Below are 17,039 nucleotides of genomic sequence, written 5' to 3'. Positions count from 1 at the left end.
CGGAAGACCAAGCGTCGGGTGAGGCTAATGAAGCTCAAGCCCAACAAACTCAAGACGCTCCTCCTTCCGGCCAGGGCCAGCCGTCTCAACGTCAGCAACAGCAGCAGTAGTAACTTGATTAGTTTTTTTTTTCTACTTCCGGCCTGCGAGCCGTGTACTTTAGATGTATCTCCTTTCCTCAGGCATAGGTCCGGCTGACAATCATTTCTTATATATATATTTTTCCGACTGAGTCAGTTTTGCCTTTGATGTTATTTGCTTCAATTTTGCAGTTTTTTCTCGCACAAATCTTTTTCTTTTTGTAATTTAATTCGGTACGTGCGGTATGCTGGATGCATTGCCTCTGCCTGCCCCTGGACGGTTGTTTGCTTAATATACCCAACTCTAAGCAGGCAGCCGGCCAAACAAGCATCTGGACGGATAGATAGGCGGTCATTGACCGTATTTAAAGAAGTAGAATTATTCTAAGTTGGATTAACAGATGGTGCCGGCTAGGGACAACCTAGATTTTTCTTTTAACCGGCTGCGGGTTACCCTTTAAGGTATTCGTCATTGCCGGTTGCTGGGATGCAGGTGGCCAATGGCCGGGCGCATGCATCATACCCAAGTTGTGAATTAATTGCTAAGGTTTTGAACTTGCTTAATTTAGGTTTGTAACCAGCTGTAATGCTTTTGGGCAAAGACCGATTACATTTGACCAAGATTTGAGTTACCGTCTGTGTTGCTTTAAAGCAACTACCGGTTGTATCTTGGTTTCAATGAATCATTCAAATGGCCATGAGTTATCTTTACCCTAGACAGTCGGTTAAAGCCGCTTGAGTTACGATTTATAGAACAATGTACCACCCAAATGGGAGATGCTCTTCGACGAATTCACCCAGATAGGCGTCGCAGGTTGCCTGCTCATGTTGGAGCAGGTGGTTTAATATATATCCGGCCATTGGCCTTATGATGGCTAAGTTTGATACTTAGCCTACGTCTACTCAGTTTAAAGCAAACGGTTGCCCGATTGTGCATTGCACAGATGGGACTTTGTACAAAAGACAATATAAATAAAGCATTCTTTCATTAATGTACTCTATTTACAAAGATTTACAAGTCTTTATAAGTAGTACTTTTCAAGTTATCTACATTCCAAGTTCTGGCTAGCTGCCTGCCGTCTGGAGTTTCCAGGCGGTAGGTGCCGCCTCTTACTTCTTCGAAAATCCGGTAGGGACCCTCCCAATTAGGGGTTAACTTCCCTTGCTCATTAGCCCTACCGGTTGCCTCCATTTTTTGTATCACTAAGTCCCTCACTTTTAGGGGTCGTTTGTGTACTCTTTTGTTGTAGGCCCTCGTCATTTTCAGACGGTATATCTCATGACGCAAGGCGGCTCGGGAATGAATCCAATGTTAGACGCATGGCTTCCCAATTTGCCTCTTCATCATAGAGCATGATTCGAAGTGTTGGCTTATAATGTTCAATAGGCAGGACGGCTTCAGTGCCGTATGTCATGAGAAACGGGGTTTCACCGGTTGCCCCTTTTTCAGTTGTTCTAATGGCTCATAGGACATGAGGCAACTCATCCGCCCATAGACTGCCAGCCCTTTCAATTTTCTTCTTAATGCCGTCAGAGATGAACTTGTTGAAGGCTTCAACTTGGCCGTTTGCTTGGGGACGGCCGACTGATGCAAAACAATGTGAGATCCCTTGATCTCCCAACCAGCTCTTGAGGGTAGGCATTTCAAACTGAGGGCAATTGTCAAATACCATAGACATAGGTACCCCAAACCGGGTGATGATGTTCCTCCAAATGAAGGAGATGACATCCTTTGTCTTAATGCCCTTGGCCACCTCTGCCTCAACCCATTTGGTGAAGTAATCTACAGCAACCAGGATGTACCTCCGTCCTCCTGTAGCAGGCGTATATGGACCCAGGATGTCCATGCCCTATTTTGCAAATGGAACTGGGCTGTAGATAGCCATCAAATTTGTAGTCGGACGGTGTATGAGCCGGCCGAATATTTAACACTTATCGCACTTCTTCACCATTTCCATGGCGTCTGCCTCAAGAGTGGGCCAAAAGTAGCCTTGCCGCCTGACCCTCTTTACTAGAGTTCTGTCGCCTATATGCGATGTACAAAAGCCCGAGTGCAGATCCTCTAGAACTTCCTTCCCTCTTTCTAGGGTAACACATTTCAGCAGCGGCTGGAGGTAACCCTTCCTGAAGAGTTCTCCCTTATAGATCTCAAAACTTGAGGCTCGCTTTTTTAATACAGTCGCTTCTGAAGGGGCGTCTAGCAAAGTGACTTCTGCCAAATAAGCCCGGATGGCATCCATCCACGTAGAGCTTCGGTCAAGAACTCCAATGGGATCATGTTCAATGCTTCTTTTTTCCATGACTTCCCAAAAGACTGACCTAGGCGCATCACAAGAGGCGGATGATGCCAACTTAGACAGTGAATCCGCCTATTTTCTGACCTGGGCACCTGAATTAGATGAAATTCGTCAAGTGTCCCGGCCTCGTCTTTGACCGCTTGCAGATATTTGATCATAGCCGGATGGGTGGCCTCATAGTCACCATGGTATTGGCTAACGATCAACTGAGAATCTGAGCAGGCGTCAACTTTCCTTGCCCTTGCCGCCTTAAACATGCGGATACCGGCTAGCAGGGCCTCATACTTCGCCTTATTATTCGAGGCTTGGAACATGAACCGTAGTGCATATTCATATTGGTCCCCTTTCGGAGACTTACAAATTATGCCTGCACCACAGTCGTTCATAGTAGAGCTCCCGTCTACATATACCTTCCAGACCTGATCAACATTGTCCGGCTGAGCCGGCCTTGTCATTTCTACAATGAAGTCGGCGAACGCCTGACCCTTCACTGCCTTTCTTGGTTCGAAGGTGATTTCCAGACTATGCATTTCAATAACCCACTTGAGCATTCTGCCGGATGACTCCAAGGTGGACATTGGCCGCTTGAGGGTTGGTCTGTGTAGACCACCACCGGATGTGCCAAGAAGTATGGTTTCAACTTCTTGATTGCCATGAACAGGGCAAGGCCAAATTTCTCAACCAAGGGGTACCGCAGCTCAGCATTTCGAAGAACATGGCTAATGAAATAGACCGGGAGCTGAATGTCGTCTCTCTCAGCTAGGAGAACGACATTGAGGGCATGATCTGAGATAACTTAATACATATAAAGAACCTATCCTGCTAGAGGGCTGACCAGCCGTGGCAATGAGTGGAGGTGCTCTTTCAATTTCTGGAATTCCGCCTCAGCATTTTCCCCTCATTCAAATCTAGTCTTCTTTTTTACTGCCTGGAAGAAGTAGAGGCACTTGTCGCCTGACCGGCTGAGGAATCTTCCCAATGTCGCCAGACAACCGGTAAGTTTTTGCACTTCCTTGACAAGGCAGGGTGACTTCATGTCAATTACCGCCTGTACCTTTTCCGGGTTGGCCTCTACCCCCCTTTGATCAATCAAAAATCCGAAAAACTTCCCAGACTCAACACCAAAGACACATTTTTTGGGATTAAGCATGACCTTATGCTGCCTAAGGGTGGTGAAGGTTTCTCGGAGATCAGCAAGGTGATCCGTCTGTAGCTTAGATTTGACTATCATGTCATCAATGTACGCCTCTACATTCCTTCCAATTTGATTAAAGAAGACTATATTAATCATTCGCTGGAAGGTAGCAGGCGCATTCTTTAGCCCAAACGGCATCACCGTATAACAGAATAACCCTTGGTCAGTGATGAATACTGTCTTCTCTTGATCTTTCTTCCATAAGGGTATTTGATGGAAGCCTGTATAGGCGTCCATGAAGCTCATCAAGGCATGACCGGCTGTAGAGTCAACCAGACTGTCGATCTTTGGAAGTGGATAGCTATCCTTTGGACATGCCTTGTTCAAATCTGTGTAATCAACACACATTCGCCATGTGCCATTCGGCTTTTTAACAAGGACAATGTTTGCTACCCAATCCGGGTAGTAGCATTGCCGAATGAACACGGCATCTAGCAGCTTCTTGACCTCGGCAGCTGCCGCCTGAGATCTTTCCTCGCCGTGGTTCCTTTTCTTTTGCCTAACCGGCTTCTTTTTTAGATCCATGGCGAGTTTGTGGACAGCAAGATCCGGGTTGACGCCTGGCATCTCTTCCACTTCAAAGGCAAAAATGTCTTTGAATTCCTTCAGCTGTTGGTGCAAATCTGCACCCAACTTGGCAAAAGCAATCGTCCCCACTTTAACGGTTCGTTATGGACGGCTGTCATCTAGAACAATATCAATATTTTCACCAGCCGCCTGGGGACGAAGATCATGTGACCGCTCTCCGATCAGTGATTGCTCTTGCTTCTCTTTTTTAACGGCCACCAGGTGGTCCGCCTTCCTCTTTTTGCCGGTTTCTATGGGAGCAGGCGCGGCTTCCTTGAAGTCATCAAGGTCGATGGGCTCCTCGCCTTGGCCGGCTGTGGCTACAGTAGGCTTGACGTTTGAGAGATAACTGCAATCCCCCGTATTTTCTTAGTAAATAATAATTATATATATTTTTATGTATACAACTATTTTAATAATTTTATATTTATACAAAATATTTTTGGGAAGATTTCAGAAAATAAAAACAAGAATCTTTTTAAAACCCATAATTCCATTTTAATTAAGTAATTGACTCCATATTTCCCTTATTCACATTTTTTTTAAGGAAACTTGCTCCTTATTTCCCCTTCTCAAAACCCCCATATATTGCATTTACTGCTTCCCCTTATTACTCCTTCACTACCTCCCTCATTTTCCTTTCACGACTCACAAGCAAAAAAAAAAAAATTGCTGCTTCCTTTGTTGCGCCTGCTGCTGCCTCAGCCGGAACCCACCACCACCGCAGTGCCGCCGGCGACCCTCGCCGCTGCCCTCAGCCCTACTGCCGCCGCCGGTTTCCTCTACTTCCCCCTCTCTTCTATTTTCCTTTCTTTTCTTGTTTAAATTACTTTAAAGCTTTATTTTTATACGAATTTCTTTATGATTTATAATTATCATGGCTTGATTATGTTATGAGTTATAAAAGATTGTAACTTTATGGATTATACTTTATTCGAATTATGGGATTAAATTTCAGATTTAATTTATGCGTTAATTGGGGTTTTAAATGTTGATTTTCATGATTTTAGGGTTCAATAACGTGTTGCTAAAGTTATTTAATTTGAGCATAATTTGGTTATGATTTTTGCTATGACTATGATGATTTTAATTCAACAGCAAGTTCTTAATTTTTCGTAGCTAATTTTTTTAATTTCTGTTCATAAAATTTCTTAATCACATTTTAATCGCATTTTGACTGTAACTCGTCTGATTTTTGCAAAAAAATAGTGTTTTTTCGTGTGTAAATGACGTTCTAATCATAGCTCACTACCTTTGGTAGTGAGCATTACACTTTCGTGGCCAAATTCAGCTTCTAAGTATGGTTTTTGTGCAGTTTTTTATTTTTATCGAAGGTTTAATTGAGTTTTTATGAAACTAATTAAATTATAATAATATATTTCAAGTTTAGATTGTTGTATTCATACACTTTATTATTAAATTAAATTTTCAGATTTTAATCTTAACTTTAAATAGCTTTAAGTCATGGTTTTATGATGGGTTTTCAAGTTCTCAACATACTAACGTACTATATGATGATTGTTTCAAGTGAAAATGTTTGCGAGATTGTTTTACATGCTTAAAACGAATTTTCAGATTTATTACATTACTTTAAAGTTGCTGAAATTTTTGCTATAAGCCATATTTTTGTGATTTAAGCATATAAACTCATAGTTCAAGTACTAAATTATTAACTTTGGCTATTGGGAATAATTTAAGAGCATTATTTCAATGATTTAAAGGATTTTAAAGTAGTTGGTATTGCTGTAAAATATATTGCTTGGGTGATTGATTGAACTACTGTTGTTTTGTTTAGGAGAGGACTTCGTAGAAGGTGACTCCTAGCCTTAAGGTGGCTAATCAATTTGTTTACTCAAGGTACGTACAAGAATACGAGGAACCTTAGCTTGATTTTAGGAGCATGTTTAGGGACTTGGAAAAACCTAGAATCATGCTAGGGAACTGGTGGATTGGTTGGAATTGTTTGGTAATGAGTTGTTTGATGATGAATGTGATGGTTAGTTTAATTCATGCTTGAGAATGTACATTGATTTTTCCTTATGAGCAGTATTTACGCAATAATGTTCAAAGTGAGCTTAGAGGCAAAGATATAATGAATTATTTTGATTACTTGTTCGTTTATATTGAAATGGAATGAGTAAAGGAAGAATTAGTCTTATAAGACAAAGTTGAGAATTTGTGGTGCCTTATGCACTTAAGGTGTTTATACACCGAGGTAGTTAAAAGATGCAATAATAAATGATGTTTGTCACTGATAAATTGAGAATTTAATTGGAAACTTGAATGATTTGATTGATTGATGTATGATTGGTTGAGTTGTTTGCATATGAGTCATCACCAAATTTTAAACTGGTAAATCACGTAAAGTGCAAGAAGGATGAGCAATAAAACTCTGGATTTGTGCACATCTAGAGTAATGACAAACATGGGTTGGGGTTCACGGGGTATTAGCCGTGCACTTTTCAGAGGCCGTCTGATCTACGAGTCTCTTGTTTGAAATTCTTTTAAATTATAATGAGTTAGATGAGATCTCATACTAGCTATGGCCACGGAGTCACGCCCGTCTGCCATTGGATGTTTATTAATGTCTTCCGAAAGGAGGCATAGGGTTTTCTTATTTATTGTTCCGAAATGGAGCACAGGGGGACAACTCGGTCTATTGCTTAATCCAATCAATTAATGATTGATCAATGCTATTTAAATAAAAACTTAGTAATGAGTAACTATGGAGTCATGTGTTCGAGTCAATGATAATATTGTGAGTGTATGGAATGCTTGTTAGTATCATGCTAGAACTCTTTACTATATTTCGTAACTTGTATGTACTCAGCGTTGCTGATTGCGTGCTCTTGTGTGTCTTTCTTTGGTCATGGCCTTCGCCTTCAATGACCCTGTAATGATCCAATTATTACACTTGTAATATTGGGGAGCAGATTCATCACAGGTTTTTACAGATTTCCTTTTAAAGAGAATTATTGGGGTGTTACAAAGTGGTATTAGAGCCTGGGGACGAAGATCATCTGACCGCTCCCCGATTAGTGATTGCTCTTGCTTCTCTTTTTTTACGGCCACCAGGTGGTCCGCCTTCCTCTTTTTGCCGGTTGCTATGGGAGCAGGCGCGGCTTCCTTGAAGTCATCAAGGTCGATGGGCTCCTCGCCTTGGCCGGCTGCGGCTACAGTAGGCTTGACGTCTGAGAGATAACACTCCCTTGCCGTCTTCTGATCCCCATTCAGGGAACCCACCGTTCCATCATCCCTCTCAAATTTCAGCAGCATGAGGGATGGGATGATGACTGCCTTGGACTCGTTGAGGGTTGGACAACCCAAAATCAGATTTTAGGCGGTCAATTCCTCGACCACCAAGAACTTGGCGACCAGGTGCCATCCCTCCCTCTTTTCTCCTAGCCGGATGGGTAGGTCAATCCTCCCCACCGAATGCACTACCCTTCCCCCAAAACCAACTAAGGGGTAAGAAACTTTGTGCATGCTGCTAGGCTTGTACTTGAGCTTTGCCAAGCACCTGTAGCTGATAAGGTCAGACGAGCTCCCGGTATCGATAAGGATCCGGCCCACTCGTTGGTTGGCAACCTTGTATTCGATGACTATGGGGTCATCATGAGGCCGCTTGACCTTACCCCGGTCCATCTCAGAGATGATGACCTCAGGGAAGGTGTCTTTCGACACCTGGCCCTCATCCACTGAGTTGACCTCCAACTTCCTGATGTTATCCTTGGTACCCCGGATGACGGGACCCCCTTCCACGAAGTCGCCTACTATAGTAAAGATGTGCTCTTCATCAGTATCAGAGCTTATAGTAAGGTTGTCAGGCTTCTTGGACGGATGTCCATTGTTTGTTTTGGGGTTACCCTTGGACTTCAGCATATAGGACTTCAAAGTCCCCTCATCAGCTAGACAGTCAAGTAATCTCCTGAGGCTATAGCAGCCATTGGTGTCATGGTCTATATCCTTATGGAAATGAATGTACTTGCTCTTATCCCGACTTTGATGGGACTTTTCATTGTAGTCGGTTTTTCAATGGTCAACCAGTCTTTGATCTCCATGAGGATGGAGGAGCAGTCCTTGTTGAACTCGTACTTAGGGACGTACGGCTTCAACTCTCTCTTTTTCTTCTGGGACGGCTAACCAGAATGGTCTGCCACCCAGACTTCTTTACTTTTCTTGCTCTCTTCTTTTTTAGGCGGCTGAGCAGACCGGCTCTCCTTTTTGTCGGACTTTTTAGGGTCCGACGGCTGCTTGATGGCACAGAGCTCCGTCGCCTGTATGTAGGCTTCGGCTTCCATCAATGCCTCTTGGAGGGTAGCAACTCTCTTTCTGACCAGGTCGAACTTAAAGGTCGACCCATCCTTCAGACCCTTGAAGAAGTCTGTGTAGGCAACTTCGTCAAACAGCCCTTGAATCTGAATTCTCATCAGATTGAACCGCCTGACAAAGGACCTTAGTCCTTCTCTATCTCCCTGCTGAATAGCCCCCAGGTCGAGACTTGTCTTTTTGGCAGGGATGTTCATAGAGAAGTTTGACGCGAACAGGTATGCAAGTGTCTTGAAGTTGTTGATGCACCCGGCTGGTAGATTGCCAAACCATCATTGGGTTATGCCCTTCAATGTTGCCGGGAAACATCGGCACCAGGCGGCATCATCCAACCCCTGTAAGTACATAAGGTTGGTGTAAGCCATTAGGTGGTCTTCCGGGTTGGTGGTACCGTCATAGGTACCAACCAACACGTTCTTAACCTTGGCCGGCTGAGCCGCCTCGGTTATCTCCCTGGAGAACGCCGACGGCTGTTCCTTAAGGTTTAGCAGCCGGAGCTGCTAGTCCATGGGCTGGACATGTTGTGCCGCCTGACCCCAAAGAGAGCCGGCTGCATGTATGGTGATCCATACGGCATGTATGGCTGTTGGGGCACATACGGAGCCGACTGGATAATCTGAGGGTCAATACGTGCGGACATGCCGCGTGACTGACTCTCTCGGTTTGTTTTCCGAATACTTCATTGAAGTATTCCGAAAACTGTCTGGGTAAGTCGACGTTGAGGCCAACTCAGACAATTGTTAACTTCTCTTCTGCTGGATTAACATCCGGGCATTTGAGTAAGTCCTTTTTGACCCATCCGGCTGAACTTGTCGGATGGCCTTCCTTTGCCCTGATTCAGGGAAACGAAGTTTGGACAGGTCGATCATTGGCTCGTCCGCCCCCTTTGGTTTAGGGTGTGGCATAGGCACACGATCTTTCACATGCTTCTTCCCAGAAGGAGAAGGCTTCTTGGCCGACTGACCCTTGTTGGTGCCAGTTGACTTATTTATTAGGTCCTTGATTTCCCCTTTGAAACTCGTCATTAATTTCATAAGTTCGTCTCTAGTTACGGGGGCAGCACCCTCTGCCGCCTAGGGTCGCCCAGCCGGCTTGACGATTGGGCTGCTAGGACCAGCTTTGTCTTCGCCCCGTTCCCTTGTTTCCTTGGAACAGGTGCGTCTTGTTCTGAATGACCCGTCTAGGGCCACGTAGGTGTCGATCTCAAAGTCGTCACCACTATCTTGGTCCGTGTGGACCTCAGTTTCGGCCATAGGCCGTTTGCTCTCAACAGGCGGTACAGACTCTGATGCCATCTAAGAAGTACTCTCCCCATAGACGGCGCCAAATGTTTCGGGGTTTTGGAGTCCCTCGGGAGAGTTACAATTCCAAGAATGCGCGTCGACTGTCTGTACCTGCAAAACCACGGAAACTCCGGTTAGGTGGAGTTCCGCCTCCGACGATCAAGTTAAAACGTTTCCGGATGTATAAAAGTGCGGAATGTAAAGGTTTTTCCCTCGGATTTCAAGAGGATTCTGCAATTAATATTGCTCGTTTTTGTATGTATATTTATGAATGTGTAATAAATGAGGATTTTCCTCTATTTATAGTGGAAGGGGATTAGTTCCCCTTTTAGTGTTAAAGTGCCACGTGTCAGTAGAGGATTGGATCCCCTAGGACCTCTCTGAGGCTGACACTTGTCAGCATGCTATAGGGCCACGTGGACAGGGTATTTTTACCCTAAACAATAAGTGGAAGGAAACTTCTGCTAGAATGATTGAAGTCCCTAGTGAAAGGGAGTCTATAAGGATGTTCATCAAGAACCTTCAAGAAAAATACTTAAAGCATTTAAAATATCAAAACAACTTGAATACTTTCAAAGCTGTCTATAACATAGGCATTGATATTGAAGATGATACTGCAAAACAGAAAGCTGCTAACAATAGTAACAACAATGGCTGGAAAGGAAAGAAGAACGACAATCCTTCTTCTTCCAAGGCCACCCATTCTAGCAACAATGTTAGCACCTTTAACTTAAATGATGTTCTCGCCATGAATAATCAACGACAAAAGAAGCAATTTAGGAGAGACTTCACTCCTATTGGGATAAGCTATGATACTGCTTTTGACCGTCTTCATGCCAAATGACTCATTACTCCCATTGGACCTATGCAAGATCCACCAGTTGGAAGAAGAACAACTAGTTAGAATCCGAATGCACACTGCAAATATCACCAAGGTAGGGGTCACTCTACTCAGAGTTGTTGGAATTAAAAGAAGCCATTCAAGACTTGATTGATAACAACAAACTCCCAATACCTCCTACTAGCAAGAAACCAAGCATCAATACTTCTCCACTTTCGGATTCCTTAGCAATTTCTAACGAACAAGATCCTATGGATCTATCACTCCTCATTAAGCCAATAGAAGAGGCTCATGCCATTAAAGAGGAAGAGGAGACTTTCTTTGAAGCCATGAGCGACTTCCAAGAAGAAGCTAAGCCCTTAACTATTGGTAAATAGGCTGACAGTAGAGGAGAAGTATGTGCCCTTATCAACACATTAGAGGAGATAAGGCTCGAACTTGAAACTCTCCGCTAGAAAGCAGAGGAAGTTGAAAATAGACGTGCCCTTGAAAAAGAAAACCATAATTCTTCCTCAAACACTGTTGAGAGAAAACCATTCACCTTCAACGTGGTCATACACCCCCAACAAGGAGGAATGACAAAGTTTATACACTTATTGATGTCTCGTATGAGAGTATGTTCAATATGCTAATTGAATCAAGGCTAAACTAATTTAAAACAAAAGAAGAGTTTTTTTTTTGTTCGAATCGCATGCACAAGGGGGGAGGAAGGAGGGCTGCTACTGCCGGCGAGTGCTGGTGGTGGCAGCCGGCCACCCGTGCGTGGTGTGTGTGTGTCATGTAATGTGAGAAGAGGGGAGGGGGGAAAATTAAGGGAGAGAGAAAATAAGAGGAGAGAGAGAGAGAGTTTACCTTTGGGTATTCTCCACCTTGGGCAAGATCTAACTTGCTTATAAGATGGGTATTTATACCTCCTCTCTAAAACCCTCCTTAGCTTAAATTCTCTTTCTACCCTTAATGATCCCTTCTCCTATTCAAACTAGTCATTTAACTTCTTTAAAATTCCATTGACTTAAAAACTTCCTTTTATAAAATCATATGCCCCAAAGTTTCCAAGTCATGAAATAAAATATTTTCAAAACTATTAAATAAGTGAAAATAGACCTTTAATTAAAATAAATCTTTTTAGAATTAATAAATACCATAAATAATTCTTTTAGAATTATTTAAATACTTTATGAAATAATAATTTAAATTAAAATACGTATACGAGGTATTACAGATATCTTCTGCAACTTCTACTCCCAATTGAAAAATAAACAGTTCTTTTGGCTTATTTGCCTCATGCATTTCCCATCATCAACATAGTTCCCTAGAGCTTAAAGAAACAAGCAAAAAGTAAAATGACAATCCAAAAGTAACATAATAACTTTTTAGAATAGTCAGAGCATTAAGCATAATAACGAGTTGCCTTCAATGTTGCTGCAAGTAAGATTAGACCTCAGAGAAGAAATCGGACACATAAGACTTATTATAATGCCACAAACACATACGAAGTATCCTAATAAAACCATACAATTTTTACAACAATACATCAAAACAATAACAAAGAGATTACTAACCAGAAATTTAAAACTTAACACATATAATTAAAAATAGAAAAACAATTATCAACACCTCTTAAATCGATTATAATAATGCAAAAAATCATCAACACCTAATCGATTAAATAACAAATAAAAATCAGCGATAACTCATAAAAACAACAACAACTTATTAAATCACTTATTACAATACATTAACACATAAAAACATAGAAAACAACAAAAAAGACAAAAATTGGAAAAATTAAAAAAATTAGGTCACAAAATTCAGAATATATACCTACAATTTTTTCGATTGAACTAGTAGGAGGAGCAATTGTCTCATTTTTTGGAAGGTTAACATTTTCCATTATAATTTTATTATAGAAAACTAAAACTAAAATTAAAATAGACTTTAGATGAACTTACCTTAAAATAACCAAAAATTCAAAATTAGATAACATACATAACTCAAAATTGGTTGTAAAAGATGAATTACTGATCAAAACAGAAAAATTATGTTAAAACAAGATTAAATAAAAAAAAAAAAAGAACGAAATTGAAGAACAAAGGAGAGAAAGAGAGATAAAGAAGAGCAGAGGAGAGAGAAAAAGAGCAGAAAAAGAGGATAGAAACCCAGGAGGAGAGTGAAAAATAGAAACGTGAAACTTTCGCATGTGTAGACTGAGACTTAACCACCGCCATTCAATAAATTATTGTAAACCCGCTTTTTTTAAACTTTTGTGTTTAAAATAATCCAAACAGGGTCAATTCGATCCAATCTGAAAATCTGATTTTTTAAAATAATTAGATCCAATCCGATTAAATATTTGAATCTAATCTGAATTAATAACTCGGTTTGGATTGAGTTAAATTTCGATTTTAATTTGAATAATGGACACTCCTAAATATTAATTAGGGGTACAATCAATTAGTAGAATACGAGAAATACATAATAATACGGTGTACAAGCTACTTTAATGGATAAATAAAAAAAAAAAAAAAACTGTGGAACGTACCTGTCTTCCTCCATCTCTGTCTCTCTCTCCCCCTCAGTTTCCCATTGAAGCGCGCTCCACGCTCTCCATTGAAGCGCGTTCTAATATTTCTATCCTCCATTGAAGCAGCTTCTGAGGTAAGCTGTTGTTTCTTTATGTAATCCATTTCAATTCACAATCTAGGGTTAATCTTTGATCTAAACTAATTTAATTTAATTTAATTGTCATTATAGTAAATTTAGGGTTTGATTTCTTGAACTATTGGTTCTGATTATTAACGAGCGATTATGTTGTTAGAGAAGAAAATTATGAGCCTAATTTGATAATTGAATCAAATATGCCATTTCTCCCCAAAATTATGTGATTTTTCGAGCTTGATTTGATAATTGAATCAAATTTGGCTGCTAATGTAATTGCAGAACTCTTAAACGTTAGGGTTGAACTATGAACTTTGGCTGCATTAGCTTGGGTATGGCTATTGATGTGGTTTTTATGATTTTATGATTACAGAACATGATGAAGCGCTATGTTTATATCAATGACGATGAATCTGTTCATGAACTTTACTGTGATAATCGTGTATCGAATCGCAAGTACACATTGCTCAACTTCCTCCCAAAGAACTTATTGGAACAATTCAGGTGATGTGTTTTTTTCCTAATTTGTTGGGGTTTTGTATTTTGAAGCTGTTTGTTGTGTTCTTGCATTCTCAATGATGTGCTTAAGTAGTTATTAAAGTTGACTTTATCATCAACTCTCTTTGGTTGATATTCTGTTGCCAATATTATTGACTGTAATTTTGCAAGTGCTTACGTTTTCATTTTTTTTAACATGCATTTCAATAGACTTCTCACTTTCTTTGCCTCATTTGTTGTTGGTTATCTGAAGCTATGTGCTATTAATATGATAATGTCACATTGCTATGTATGATATAATTAGATTTATTACAAGAAACTATTTTGATTGTAAGTAACTGGCAAATTCATGAGTCATAAAAAACTCTGCCACGTGTTAACAGCAGTAGCATGAGTGTGTCCAGGTGTCCAGCACTACACTTCCTAGCAGAACTGAATTATATGTATACTAGATACTAGACTTATGGATTGGGCGGTCTGGTTGTTGCACGAACATTTAAGAAATGATAAGTGAAAGTGTAAAATTGATTTAATGATCTTCTATTATGAAGTATTTGAGAGGAGAATTACATGATTTTATTGGATTACTGGATAAGTTGTTTATTTTTATGCTTAGTTTGCAACATGCTTTGAATGACTACCTTTGTTTCCTTAGATGTATAAGGATAACATAAAGTGAAACCCAAAATGAGCATGCTCATATTGCCCAATACAAATATAGATGTGATCAACCATCAACCTTGCCGTCTCAGGACACTTTGTTTTCTATCTTTGAGAATAATATATCGGCCCTATATGTCGTTTATGCTACTCATACTCTTCATTTCACCTCACGTACCATGCCGGACTCTTAGACACTCGGACTTGGGTATGACACCCGGACACTTCACTTTTAGTTCAAAATCATGGAATTTTTTCACAAAATAGCCGAGTTGGACGCTTGGACACATATTTGTGTCGGATATGGGTGCCCAAGTCCAAATAACATAGTATGTCGTATATAGCTTTTTTTAAGCTTTAGGCTTTATTACGAAGGCTAAAATGGTTAGTATGAATGATTAGAGGTGTTGAATATATATTGGTTGCTATGGTTTTCATTTTGATATTTGAATCTATTAAAAATTGTCTGTACAAAATTTAATATTATTAATCTTGCAACACCTTAGATTTTGTTTCGGGAAAAGAATTTGACCCAAAAGTAATACTCTTTCCATCCTAGAATATTTCAAACACTTATTCTTTTTCATTCATTCTAGATAAGTTTGAATATTTCCTAATTGGGAAAGACCACACTATTATTGTAATACATCTTTCTTTCCATTACCAAAATGTTTAGGTCCTACTGTCTCTCACATTCATTAAAATATATACCCATATCTTCTATCACTTTCACCTTTTTGATACCATTATTTCTACTCACATCAACTTTATATCAAATAACAATTTATAACATCGCAATAGCTTATTATTGAAATTCTTTGCCAGATAAGTGTTTGAATTATCTCGCTCAGGGAATTTGTAAATTACAAACTTGTCATAGGAATTCACACGAGCACAATTGAAAACATATTTTTACCCATGGAGTATGTGGTTACTGATATTAACTGGTAGTTTAAAATTCAAACTGGTGTGACTATTCTAACATTTAGGGAGAAATGACAAAAGGGGAAAGTGTCGAAGAAAGTACCTGGCATGTGAAAAGTTAAAGGAAATAAAGCTGTGTCCACGATAATGCTCTTATGTGAATTTTCAAAATATTTCAATTCGATTTGATCCAATCCAAAAATTTGAATTTTCAAAATATTTCAATTCGATCTGATCCGATTTAAAGTGATCCAAATTGATAATTCGGTTTGGATTGGATTGGATTGGATTTCAGTTTTAATTTGAATAATGGACATTCCTATTACTTACAACTTTCCTACCATTTCACTTGAACTTGGAATGCTATTATCATGCTGAAAAAACCAAGTTCTTTTGAAATAATCTACAACTGTGTGACAGTATCTATAGGCATGGTGAGTCTGTATCTCAAATACACCTACCACTCTGCAAGAAAGTATCCGGAGCTCTATACTATCTACAACCATTATGATTGGCATCTGAGATCTATGTATTGCCACCAAACATCAATATGAAACTTAGGCTTGAGAAATTTTGGAAAATTAGAAGGGATTTAGTGGAAGAATTACAGACAGTAGGGGAAATGCTCATTCTGCGAGAGATGTTGTAAAGAGTTGGAGCACTTACAAACCCAAGCAGGGTACCTATCTAATTTATTGGTAATGGGAGGAGATGTCTGTTATCTCTCTTTATTTATTATTTATTTATTTATTATTATTATTTTTTTTTAATATGAACAAATTACATGTCCCCATTATTTATTGAGCTAATTGGTGGGTCTCTTTGATTTTAAATGCATATGGATTTATACCCATGAAAAAGTTTTGGGTTTAATACCCTTCACCTTCACAGCTTAGCTCAAGTGTTTAACTTTTATTGAATAATAAAATCTTAAAGAGTTTTGTGTATATCAGTATATGTGAGCTATGTCAAAACTGTACACACAGATAGCTATCTTTTAGTAATTATCAAAATTTATTAAATTTATTATAAAAATCCCTGCCTATGTGGACATCTTCTTATGTGCCTCAGTAAAACAAAACTTACATTACTATGAGTTGACATAATTTATTATTTTTAGCTATTTTAATTATGCTTTAGTTCATGGAATCTGTTTAATTTCTCAGTTGTATACATTAATATGCACCTTTAAATCCATTGTGAATATAAGGTGTTCATTTGTACTTAAAGATGAAACTGGCCATCTTAGGTTCTGGTTGTTTGCTGACATGATTGTATCTTCTTTTTGTTGCAGCCGATTTATGAACCAGTACTTTCTGTTGATTGCTTGTCTTCAGTTATGGCCACTCATTACCCCTGTTAATCCTGCCAGTACCTGGGGTCCACTTATATTTATATTTGCAGTATCAGCAACAAAAGAAGCATGGGATGATTACAATCGTTTTCTTTCTGACAAGAATGCAAATGAGAAAGAAGTGTGGGTTGTTAGGAATGGCATTAGAAAGCATGTATGAATTTCATCTCTTCATATATTTGCATAGCTATTTTCCTCTCTAGAGATTCTCCAGTATATCTGGCTAAAAGCCACTGGCACACAGAAAGTGGAATCAAGTAAAAATTTACCTATCATTTTAATTGTTTTGCTGAAACTAGGTTGCAGGCATTTAGAATTATATAGCTAAAATTGACAATTGGGTTTAATTCAGG

General features: G+C 39.6%; 1 protein-coding gene across 5 annotated transcripts in view; it reads left to right on the top strand.

Annotated features, from left to right (window-relative positions):
* Positions 1-12,700: 12,700 nt before the first annotated feature.
* LOC110707575 (phospholipid-transporting ATPase 2-like) overlaps positions 12,701-17,039 on the top strand; it is a 29,686-nt gene continuing 25,347 nt past the window's right edge. The window contains exons 1-3 of one of the 5 annotated variants that reach the window (XR_002508571.1): positions 12,701-13,250; positions 13,624-13,754; positions 16,627-16,840. Coding sequence is in view for 4 of the 5 variants with exons in the window: in XM_021885599.1 (XP_021741291.1) it covers positions 13,627-13,754; positions 16,627-16,840 (342 nt within the window). In the remaining variant the exon portion in view is untranslated. Of the gene's footprint in view, positions 13,251-13,623; positions 13,755-13,774; positions 16,031-16,626; positions 16,841-17,039 lie in introns of those variants that run through there. The other 4 variants (XM_021885599.1, XM_021885601.1, XM_021885600.1 and 1 more) reach the window with 4 other exon arrangements.

Source organism: Chenopodium quinoa, unplaced genomic scaffold (assembly GCF_001683475.1).
Source record: "Chenopodium quinoa cultivar QQ74 unplaced genomic scaffold, ASM168347v1, whole genome shotgun sequence".
Classification (NCBI taxonomy): Eukaryota; Viridiplantae; Streptophyta; class Magnoliopsida; order Caryophyllales; family Amaranthaceae; genus Chenopodium; species Chenopodium quinoa.
The sequence above is the reverse complement of the archived record's forward strand: the minus strand, read 5'-3'. Positions and strand labels throughout refer to the sequence as shown.